The sequence below is a fragment of the Ranitomeya variabilis genome, chromosome 2, assembly GCF_051348905.1.
Source record: "Ranitomeya variabilis isolate aRanVar5 chromosome 2, aRanVar5.hap1, whole genome shotgun sequence".
Lineage (NCBI taxonomy): Eukaryota > Metazoa > Chordata > Amphibia > Anura > Dendrobatidae > Ranitomeya > Ranitomeya variabilis.
In genome coordinates, this window is record NC_135233.1 from 845732468 (window position 1) to 845744986 (window position 12519).

A 12519-nucleotide genomic window follows, 5' to 3' on the forward strand; every position below is an offset into this window, starting at 1 on the left:
TACACTTGGGTCAGGAGAGCCGATGGCCAGTCCGTGCACTGCGTTCCGATGTCTCTCCGATTCATATGGCTACCGGATTGTGACCTATGAATGTGTTCAAAACTAGTTACCGTATTTTCCGCCATATAAGATGACTTTTTAACCCCTTAAAATCTTCTCAAAAGTCAGGAGTCGTCTTATAGGGCAGGTGTGGAGCAATCTGCAGTCACCTCCTATGGTGGGGCAAGCAGTCCCGATCACGAGGTGAGGGGGCGCCTCACCGGGAAGGTGTAAGTGAAGCAAACTGCAGAAGTTTGGGATGCCCAGGGTATGGAAAAAAAGGAAAGCGGCGCTGTGGCCAGAAAAACACACCTCTTTCACCCATCTGGCCCGCCCTTGTATCCTATTACCTCCTTCTCTGCCTCTCAGATCTCGCACATGCACGCCTGTGCCGCTTCACTGCAGTCCTCGGGAGCGAGATCTGAGAGGCAGAGAAGGAGGTAATAGGATACAAGGGCAGGCCAGACAGGTGAAAGAGGTGTGTTTTTCTGGGCACAGCGCCACTCTCTTTTCCATAGCCCGGGCGTCCCGAACTCCTGCAGTTTGCTTCACTTACACCTTCCCAGTGAGGAGCCCCCTCACCTAGTCATCAGGACTGCTACCCCACCACATGTGGCGACCGCAGATTGCTCCGCACCCACCCTATAAGACAACCCCGACTTTTGAGAAGATTTTATATTTTAACTGGAAAAGTTGGGGGTCGTCTTATACGCTTGAAAATACAGTTACTATCCTATAACTAGCCATTTAAATTATATTTAATCCGGTCTAGTAAGAAAGTTTGGAAGTTACCTAGTACAGGAAATAGCCCAATGTAAGGTTACTTTTGAGTGCCATCATTTTTGATGAATTGAAGTCTTAATGAATAAATCACGAGACTCAAACACCACACTGTTAAAACAAAAAGAAAGCCTGCAAATTAAAATTGCAGTTTTATTGACAATACTGCCGCACACATCCAGCCAGGCCAAGAAATGACAAAGTAAACAGCAACTTCAGACAGAACAAAAAAAATAAAAATAAAGAAAAATTATATCTTTGGCCATTTAACTCATCCAAACCCATCTAAAAGTACAGCTAAAAATATGCTCAAAAAAAAAAAAAAGTAAAAAGTTACTGGAATGATCAGAATATTTTTTCTTATATGGGAATTTTGTCTTATTTATTTAGGTTTTTTTTGTAACAACTTTTTTTTTTATTTTTTTTTGTAAAGATTTCTCCATATGCTCCCCTTGGAGAAGAAACAGCCCTGGTCTTACTCCACCCTACCTACCACCCCACCCAGAAAACAAAAATGCATCAGGGGTTCAAATGGCAGAAAACTATAGGTGCAATTTAAAAATTAAAATAAAGTTACATTTGTAATTTAAAAGCCCAACACCCTGTCAGCCGGATTCCCGGTACAGAAAAAAGGACAGCTGTATACCAATATGTACAAAAATATAAAATGTAAATAAAAAATACAAACATAGGAACCCAATCCAAGGGTGCTTTTTAGTTTCCCATATCAGAATTTTAAAAAGGAAAAGCAATTTTGTTTTTCTGCTGTGATCCTCACCCCCCTTTTAAAATTTTTCCTCTCAGGACTGGGGAGGACAGCAAGTGAATGCACCCCAAACTGGCAGTGAAAGGGTTGACCCACTAAGCTAAAAGAGGGCCAGGGGCTGTTTTAAAAAGAATGCACCAAGGGCACATTGACTTGCGCCTCAGACGCAGTAATGTGCACGGACGGAGAGAAGGGCCATGGGAGCCTGCGAGAAAGTAGGGTGGGACGGATGCATCACTATCAGTGACCATATTCTGAGCGTGGTAAGGGTGGGGAGGCGGTGGAGAAGGATTATATATAGAATTTATTTTGAGACAGGGAATAGCCCCTCTCTAGTCATCTTCATCTTTTTTCTGCTTCTTTGTTTCAACGTCATCTTCGTCCTTGGAAAAAAATAAAAAATAAAAATTATATCCATTTTATCATACTTGACATACATTGAAAATCCCACTCACACACCTTTATGGTCTAGTCCTATTAATTTTCCACCATATGGTTTAGACCATCTTTTTTGCTAGAATGTCCCGACAAATGATCATAGGTTGTCCCATGTCAGAGCCCACATATCCCCATGGAGCAGATATATTCTGGGTTTTATTACCCTGAACAGTCTTCATGTAAATCAATGCTCTTGGAAGAACGATGATACCGCTTAGGCCGGGGTCACACTTGCAAGTGCAGTGTGAGAAACTAGCGCGAGTCTCTCGCATCAATACCCAGCACTGCCGCCGGCGGTTCGGACCGGAGCGCTCAGCTGCATTGAAATACATGCAGGCGCACGCTCCGGTGCCAAGTGTCGGGTATTGATGCGAGAGACTCGCGCTAGTTTCTCGCATTGCACTCGCAAGTGTGACCCCGGCCTTATACTCCATCTACCTCTTTAACATCACTTGTAGGGTAGGAAGCAACGTCTAGAATATTTATGGGTTGCGTGTCCTTTAAAGATTACATACACTAATTGAAATGCCTATATTAAAACAATTTTAAAGAGTACTTTTTAGAAGAGCAATATATCAATATTATTAGTACCAAAAAGGGATATAAATTTGGAAATATCCAAAAAGAAACCAATAGGGCAACAGTTTTTCACTGGTGCACGGTACGCCCAAGTCTGACCATTTAACTCATCCACAGCTGTAGTGCTATTCCCTTCAGACGTAATTTTAAGTTTCGAAGAGGCTATAGTTTTAAATATTTCCATGAAAACACCTGAGGGGAAAGAAAGAAAAAAAGAAAAAAAAAAAAAAAAAGTGTGCCCCTCGGATCACTACGGTTCATCGGATTGGAACCAACATTGCTGGAAATGTTAACACATTGATGCAATTCTAGAATACTATATTTTGGCGTTTCAACCTCTATAACAAAAAAGGACTTGTCCATGTACTGGGAAGCTGTATATGGCTGCTTGGCCCTTTAAAAGAAAAGCAAATTAATCCCTTTATGACCCTGAAGCTACGAACCTGCAATGTCTTGAAGGTTTCCATCTATGTGTCTGCAAGTGCATTAGGCATGGCAATGCACTTCGAGTTTCTTAACCCCATGCTGTAATCCCTGCCACATACTAGAGCCAGAGACCAGTCAAACAGAAGAGTGGCGCTAGGCAGGGAAAACAGCGGGAGGCTGACGAGATGTAAGTGCATCCTCATGCTACCATGCACATTTATAAAAAAAAACTTAAAAATGTGATTTCTGATGAAGGAGCATCACTTTGGGATCTTAAAGAGATCAACTTGCTTATCTTTTAAAGGGTTACACAGACATTGTTTTTGGTTGTTGTTTACAGGTTCCCTTTAAGGGCACACTGACATTGATGGCTTTTCTATTGGAAGCCACCTTTAGCAGCTACTAAGAGGCAAATTGTATGATATGATCGCCAATTCATCTGTGCTCTCTAATACCATCCTGTGGCTAGGTTCTGGGTTGTTGTTTTTTTTATTTGTTTTTCCCCCCACTTACATCGTCATCTTCTGCTGCTCTTTTACCAGTGGCTCCATCTGCTTCATCATCTTCATCACCCTCATCATCATCTCCTAGGAAAAGAAATCATATTTTAATAGAAAACTAAAGTTAATTCTGGGACAACGCTAAGCCAAACTACTGAATCCTATCCCCTAAACAGAACAGTTAGGTGAAATGCATAAAGTTACCCATTACTACATTCCACTGTCTGCCCTGACCCAGCGCCCCTGCCAATGTACTGCCCTATTCACATGGCACGTGGAACCTGGGACACTTGACTGCATTCTGGATGCCAAGTTAAAATAACATTGGTAATATAAAACTAGCTAGTTGTTGGAGTCGAATTATAATGGAAGTATCCATCCCTAAAGAAAAGACTTTTCTGGAAAGATTTTTGCAGGGGGGGGGAATAAAAAAAAAATATATATATAAATAAAAATCATGTCAAAATACTAGGCCCATCTTTGCAAGAAAGTGCTTTAAAGCAAAGTGTCAGCAGGATTGTGCACAGTAACCTACAGGCAGTGTCAGGTTGGCGCCATTATACTGATTACAATGATCCATCTTGTGGTTGTTTAATCTTTATTTGCAGTTTATGATATGCCCGTGCTCCGGGGCGGGGCTGTGGGGTGGTAAGGGGCTTTATGTGGTGCTCTGCTTACATATTCATCTGTATGGGCTTATGATAGGACTCCGAAACCTTACTGACCTGCCCCTGTTTTACATACTGCATATACTATTTTGATAAAAAAGCATTTACACTAAGCAAAATGGCGGCGGCGCTTGCACAATAGCATGTATCACATTATGCACATATGGAAAAGAAAAAAATTTTCTTCATCAATATGGCGTCGGCGGCGCATACGTAGTAGCATCTATCACATTCTGATAGATGCTACTGCGCCACCATTTTGCTGGAGGAAAAAAAAAAATAAAGTGTGGCTACAGCAAAATTACACCAGCCCTTGCACAGTAGCTTCTATCGGAACGCTATAGATGCTACTAAGCATGCACTGTGGCGTCATTTTTATGATTTTTTATTTTTTTCATTTTTTTACCCTACCATATTATATGCATAATGCGATTCATGCTATGGCGTAACACTGCCACCATTTTACTTAATGTAAATGTTTTTTTCTAACACCACAATAGTATATGCAGTATGTAAAATAGGGGGCAGATCACTGAATGATCAGTGACCGGTCATAAGCAATACAGATGAATATGTAAGCAGAGCACCACATAAAGACCCCCCCACAGGCCGCCCTGGAGCACGAGAATCTCATTATCTGAAAACTACATATACAGATTAAACAACGACCACAAGATGGATTTCATCACCCGAGGTACTTTAATCAGTAGAACTGTGCCAACCTGACAGTGTCTGTAGTTTACTGAGCACAATCCAGCTGACAGGTTCACTTTAAAGGAATCAGTGCCATACATGCGAAAGAAATTTCCCTTCCCTAGCAGTTCCCCAATCTGATGTATCAGGGTTTGTTAGTGCTGGGGTGTAGAGAACAATTCCATCTCACTGCACTTCCCTTTGTTCCTAAAAGAAAAGAAAAGAAAAAGTTTCAATGAAACCGCACCTTCTACTTCATCCTCCTCGTCTTCTTCGTCAACCTCTTCCTCTTCATCCCCATCATTGTCTCCCCCATCATCGCCGTTCTCTTCATTCTCCTAAAGTTAAGTGTTACAGTCTTTACACAGTGTTTAGTTCTGCCCCATATACCCCATTATATCACAGCAGGTGGTTTTTAGTGCTCGCCAGATTTAAAAAAAAAAAAAAAATAATATGAAAACCCATTTGTGATGTAAAGTGAACGAAAACAAGTCAATCAGGGAAACGGCTGGTAGGTAATGGCAGCACGGATTACACTGCAGAGCCCTCTAGAGGCCTGTGCAAGCACTACAGCATAGAAGTACAGTGAGCACTTACTGCGTTTCCATTTGCTGGCTTCTCCTTTCCATTTTCTGTTTCTTCAACAACTTCCCTATCTTTTGCCTTCAAGTCCTGTACAGAGAGAAGTCTGTGAGAACTCAACTTCTACCAACTCCCAGGTGGAAGATGACAAACACTTGTTCAGCTGTCATTATAGGGCATTTCTTGCTTCAATGTTAGCACCACACGACCCAGCATTGCATGGTGATAATTAGAGGGGCGGCAATATGGCAATATTCCTAAATGGGAGACCCAAGATATCTGCCACCACACAGCCCAATCTAGCCTAACAGATTAGTGCCTGCACACACACACAGCCAAATCTGGCCTAACAGATTAGTGCCTGCACGCACGCACGCACACAGCCCAATCTGGCCTAACAGATTAGTGCCTGCACACACACGCGCACACACACACACACAGCCCAATCTGGCCTAACAGATTAGTGCCTGCACACACACACACAGCCCAATCTGGCCTAACAGATTAGTGCCTGCACGCACGCACGCACGCACGCACACACACACAGCCCAATCTGGCCTAACAGATTAGTGCCTGCACACACACAGCCCAGTCTGGCCTAACAGATTACTGCCTGCACACACACAGCCCAATCTGGCCTAACAGATTAGTGCCTGCACACACACACACAGCCCAATCTGGCCTAACAGATTAGTGCCTGCACGCACGCACGCACACGCACACACACACACACACACACACACAGCCCAATCTGGCCTAACAGATTAGTGCCTGCACACACACACACACACACACACAGCCCAATCTGGCCTAACAGATTAGTGCCTGCACACACGCACGCACACGCACACACACGCACACACACACACCCCAATCTGGCCTAACAGATTAGTGCCTGCACACACACACACACACACACACACACACACACACAGCCCAATCTGGCCTAACAGATTAGTGCCTGCACGCACGCACACACACACACACACACACACACACACACACACACACACACACACACACACACAGCCCAATCTGGCCTAACAGATTAGTGCCTGCACACACACAGCCCAGTCTGGCCTAACAGATTACTGCCTGCACACACACAGCCCAATCTGGCCTAACAGATTACTGCCTGCACACACACACACAGCCCAATCTGGCCTAACAGATTACTGCCTGCACACACACACAGCCAAATCTGGCCTAACAGATTACTGCCTGCACACACACACACACAGCCCAATCTGGCCTAACAGATTACTGCCTGCACACACACAGCCCAGTCTGGCCTAACAGATTAGTGCCTGCATACACACACACACACACAGTCCAATCTGGCCTAACAGATTAGTGCCTGCACACACACATACACACACACACACACACACACACACACACACACACCCAGCCCAATCTGGCCTAACAGATTAGTGCCTGCACACACACACACAGCCCAATCTGGCCTAACAGATTACTGTCTGCACACACACACAGCCCAATCTAGCCTAACAGATTACTGTCTGCACACACACACACAGCCCAATCTAGCCTAACAGATTACTGCCTGCACACACACAGCCCAATCTGGCCTAACAGATTAGTGCCTGCACACACAGCCCAGTCTGGCCTAACAGATTAGTGCCTGCACACACACAGCCCAGTCTGGCCTAACAGATTAGTGCCTGCACACACACAGCCCAGTCTGGCCTAACAGATTACTGCCTGCACACACATGGATCAACATGTTAGGTTAGGCTATGGGTTGAACTAGATGGACTTAAAGTCTTCCTTCAACTTTAATAACTATGTAACACAGCCCAATCTGGCCTAACAGATTACTGCCTGCACACACACACACAGCCCAATCTGGCCTAACAGATTAGTGCGCGCACACGCACACACACACACACACACACACACACATCTCATTGATTGATAGGGGCGAGTGATTTCAAATTGTGAAAATTAACCTGAGAGGCAGTGCTGCTGTAGTAACCCTGAGCCATACATGAGTGACTTTTTGTTGTATCACTAATGATCCAATTAATAGAATTCAAAAAAGAAGGCAGCCTTCCATTTTCTTAGTAAATGTGCAGGATTTATTCAGACCCACTTGTCTGGGCAACGTTTCGGCTCCAAATGAGCCACAAGGCTTGAGAAAGGCTCATTTGGAGCCGAAACGTTGCCCAGACAAGTGGGTCTGAATAAATCCTGCATATTTACTAAGAAAATGGAGTGCTGCCTTCTTTTTTGAATTCTATGGATCTGGGATAACCAGTGGACAGGTTGCCTGGAGGCTTTGCACCCAGAGATAAGTAGAGGACTTGTGCTGTTCCTTTTTGCATGACTATAATGATCCAATTAGGCAGATCTAGCCTCCTACATGGGGGAGCGGATCACATTCTGCAATGACCAGTCCCCCCACACTGAACTGCCCTTACACGTGCCATATGAGCACACAGCAGCTGATGGGGACCTGCCGGGCTTATCGCTGAATGATAGGGTGGTTTGGGATACAGTAACTGAATGTGTGTATCGAGCATCAGTAACAATGTGGCCGTTCACCTTCTGCAGCCTCTACACGGCACTGCAGGCAGTATGACTAGCAGAGGATCAGCCAGGGAGCTTATTCTGACAGTAGTTTGGATCTGGCTTTTTCTGAGCTCATCATCAAAGTTGAACGTGCAGGAACACAAAGCCCAAAGTAAGACTGAGCAAAATGTGTCCTCCCCCACCAATAGCAGAAGTGATTCTTCTCCCCAGCTGGCAGGGCTCCCGGCCACACACCTACCTGCACCTGACAGGGGCCCGCTCCACACTGTAAACCCCATTTCAAATTTAGAGCCCTGGATGCCCCGCCGCTATTGGCCGGCTCTGGGCTCCTGACCCCGCCCCTGTCCTTCTCCTGGGTTCCGGAGCCGCTCATTGGCTGGAGCCTCCTAGACCCGGCCCACATTTCTCGCACAGGCTGACGGGATTTGTAGAGCGCTACCACTGGGCGCGCCTTACTCCCTTAGCAGACACGCCCGGAGAGAACAGGCGGAGAAACTACAACTCCCAGGAGGCTGTTCAACGCAAGTTCTGGGGAGTGACGCACGGGCTTCACGCTGGGGGTGAACAATGATGTATAGAATAAACGAGGTAACATGGTAATTGACGAGCCAGTGTCACTGGAAACGATAGCCGCTACCGTGATGTGCAGGGTCACCTCTAGCCACCCGGCACGGGAGGGGTTAAAGAGGCGACCCCATCTAGCACTGTCCCTGTAGGAAGTGACAGCGCAGGTAGCCTCCGTGCCACGAGCGGGGCCAGTAATTAGCCCTCCCCCACCGCTCATTAAAGGCTCTGCGGCTTAATCCGGTTACCATCTGTCCCCCTCCCCGAGTCCCGTAGCTCCAGCGTCTCCCGGGACTGAGCCGGTGGACGTGGTGAACTGTGTACAACACAAACAAGTGGCAGAGCCCTCCCCCTCCATCAGAACTCCGCCGCGCAGCTGGGACCTTATTAACCCCTGCACGGCAACAAAGGCTTTCCGCTGGGGATCGCAGCGATCTCTACCCGGGATACAGACCGGCTATGGCATCCGCAGTATGGACGGAGTGCCCGCACACAAGCCGCCCGGCGAGAAGAGGGCACTGCCAGCTGTAGACGCCTCTGCCAGCAGTGACGAGATCGCCCATCACTGGCCAGACAGGGCTATAGATAGCAGCCTCTGCCTCCGGGGCGACACCGGGGCCAGTACCGGGCATATGTGCAGGCGGACAGCGACCGAGCACACCATACAGCGCATGTGTACAGGCAGCTACTGACCGATCACACCATATACACGGGGCTGGTGACCGATCATCCCATACAGGGCATATATACAGGCAGCTACTGACCGATCACACCATATACACGGGGCTGGTGACCGATCATCCTATACAGGGCATATATACAGGTGGGCTGGTGACCGATCATCCCATACAGGGCATATATACAGGCAGCTACTGACCGATCACACCATATACACGGGGCTGGTGACCGATTATCCCATACAGGGCATATATATACAGGCAGCTACTGACCGATCACACCATATACACGGGGCTGGTGACCGATCATCCTATACAGGGCATATATACAGGTGGGCTGGTGACCGATCATCCCATACAGGGCATATATACAGGCAGCTACTGACCGATCACACCATATACACGGGGCTGGTGACCAATCATCCTATACAGGGCATATATACAGGTGGGCTGGTGACCGATCATCCCATACAGGGCATATATACAGGCAGCTACTGACCGATCACACCATATACACGGGGCTGGTGACCAATCATCCTATACAGGGCATATATACAGGTGGGCTGGTGACCGATCATCCCATACAGGGCATATATACAGGCAGCTACTGACCGATCACACCATATACACGGGGCTGGTGAACGATCATCCCATACAGGGCATATATACAGGCAGCTACTGACCGATCACACCATATACACGGGGCTGGTGACCGATCATCCCATGCAGGGCATATATACAGGCACTAGTGACCGATCACACGATATACACGGGGCTGGTGACCGATCATCCCATACAGGGCATATATACAGATCATCCCATATCGGACATATTTGCAGGCGAGCTGGTGACCGATCACACTATACAGCACATGTCCACAGGCAGCTAGGACCGATCACATCATAGAGACAGGACAAGTGACCGATCAGCCCACACCGCGCATATCTACAGGAGGCACTTGCCCGATCTCCTCATACAGCGCATATAGTCTAAACGGGGGGGCTAATGACCTATCGCCTCATATTTGGGGGGGCAGTGACATTACCCCATACAGCGCACACATACAGGGACCTAGTGACCAATCACACTATGCAGTCTATACAAGGGACTACTAACCGACCACCCCATATATAAAGGGGCAGTGACAGATAACCCCATACAGCGCATAGACCGTCTATACCGGGGCTACTGACATCACATCACAGTGACATGGGGACCAGTGAGGGAGGGATCTCTCCATATGTACAGCGGGCTAATGACCGATCGCCCCCTACAGCGCATATACAGGGGGGTAATGACAGATGACGCCATATATACAGCGGGCTAATGAGCGATCTCCCCATATATACAGAGGGCTAAAGAGCGATATCCCCATACATACAGGGGACCAGTGAGCGATCTCCCCCTAGTTTATATACAGGGGACCAGTGAGCGATCTCCCCCTACAGTTTATATACAGGGGACCAGTGAGCGATCTCCCCATACATACAGGGGACCAGTGAGCGATCTCCCCCATACATACAGGGGACCAGTGAGCGATCTCCCCATACATACAGGGGACCAGTGAGCGATCTCCCCACACATACAGGGGACCAGTGAGCGATCTCCCCACACACCGCCCGGGGGCAGATCTGCCGTCCAGCCGCGCCGACATTCTCCAGCGCATCGCTCCTGTGGCGGGGGATGACAGTCCTCCCACCCTGTTGCGTGGGCACCGGCCGGGAACACGCCGCTCCGCGGCAGCAGCACACCGGAGCTTCCCTGTGTGTGGCGCCATCTGGTACCCGGGAGGCAGCACGGTCCCACACTTGTGCTGGGCGCAGGTGCCGCCACAATGGGGGCACACAGCTGACCCGCCGCTTACCTTGGTTGGCTTCTCTACACTGGCGTCCTTCTCTACACTGGCGGTGTCTGACATGGTGAATGGAGGAAAATAGAGTCTAGTCTAGAGATGGAGAAAATAAAAAAGAAGAGTGCAGGTAGATCCCGGGGCTGAGAGCGGGAGCTGGTGCGGGAACAATGCAAAGATGGCTTTTTTTATTTTTTATAGTGACTGCCAGTGAAGGACTCACGCGGCGCCAGGGACTTTAATATAGATTAGTGGGAGGAGCAACTCACCGGCTTCTTATTACCTCATTGGTTAATGTCCTCCGCGAAGAGGGGGGTGAGGCATGCCCAGCTCCTGATTCGTCCGAGCACGAACAATGGGGGAGGGGGGCTTGTTTGCCTTCCCTCGCTACGCTGCAGTACCAGCAGTGACCGCTGCGCCGCTTGCCTCGTCTGCGGAGCATGCGCAGTGGCTGAGCATTAGAAGCTCTAGCTTTGGCAATCCAATGCAAATGAATATGATTTTTTTTCTTTCTCCTGGAGAGGAGGGCGCGGGATAGTGGCGTGTGCAAAATTACACACAAAAACCCGGGCAGCCCCCGTACATTGTGAAACATGCCCCCTGGGCATTTACTTGCCCTCTGCGCACACTGCCGAGTATTGTCCTAGGTAAATGACAGGCGCAAGATCACACAGTGCATTTACACAGTATCCCCAGTGCGGGGCGCTGCCGCGCACAACCCATTACTATAACGCAACGATTTTTATCGGCACGATGAGAGTTGTACGTGAAGTCTGGAGAATATCGGCCGACCAGCTGCTACAGGCGTCGCCGTCGTGTGCGCGCATATAACACGCGCGTGCCTGCAGCCTTCGCGCACGAGGCAAGGTTTGCGAGGGAAGGGGCTTTTTTTCCCGCTTTTAACCCTTCAGGTGAAGGGCAGACGGAGTGGAAATTTTCCATTCGCCATTAACCCTCCCCCAACTGTCAGCTCTCCGTCCCGCGCCGTCCCCCGCTCCCCTCCCACACACCCCTTCCCTGCCGAGCGGCGGTGCAGTACCGCTCCCTGCCGCTAGGTCCCTCAGGCGGCGCTAACAGTTGAGCCTTTGGGACGGTTTCCCGACGCTTCACAGTCGCTGCAATGTGAGGGCGCGGAACCTCCAGCTATAGCGCGCGCTGTGTTGTTCACACAGCCCCGAGACTGTCGCGGTCCAGCGGCTGCTCAGCCCTCATTGTCCGATTATTAACGGCAATGGCGTCGGACAATAGTAGAAGGAGCTGTATGCTGCCTTCATTGTATGTGCTGGCCATGGAGGAGTTAAAAAAAACACCTCCACAGCCAGACTAGTCGTTATACTGGAACCGGTTTAGTAACGCACCGTAGCGGTGTCCAGTCACACTTGTGCTCCACAACACGATCTGC

At 48.4% G+C, this 12519-nt stretch overlaps 1 protein-coding gene across 1 annotated transcript; it reads right to left on the minus strand.

The window, feature by feature from the left end:
- Window positions 1-933: 933 nt before the first annotated feature.
- Window positions 934-11328, minus strand: PTMA (prothymosin alpha). The gene is made up of 5 exons (XM_077290185.1): window positions 11133-11328; window positions 5487-5561; window positions 5137-5227; window positions 3542-3615; window positions 934-1968 (listed from the first exon to the last, which is right to left on the minus strand). Exons 1-5 carry the CDS (start codon window positions 11184-11186, stop codon window positions 1918-1920), a joined length of 345 nt encoding a protein of 114 aa, XP_077146300.1. The 5' UTR covers window positions 11187-11328; the 3' UTR covers window positions 934-1917.
- Between the last annotated feature and the right edge of the window lie 1191 nt (window positions 11329-12519).

Bases quoted from the DNA above. Each gene is read 5' to 3' on its own strand.
- PTMA (XM_077290185.1), bottom strand. From the start codon at position 11,186: ATGTCAGACACCGCCAGTGTAGAGAAGGACGCCAGTGTAGAGAAGCCA. The intron at 5,562-11,132 runs GTAAGCGGCGGG...CTCTCTGTACAG, and splicing joins GTGTAGAGAAGCCAACCAAG to GACTTGAAGGCAAAAGATAG. The intron at 1,969-3,541 runs GTAAGTGGGGGG...TTTTTTTCCAAG, and splicing joins GAGCAGCAGAAGATGACGAT to GACGAAGATGACGTTGAAAC.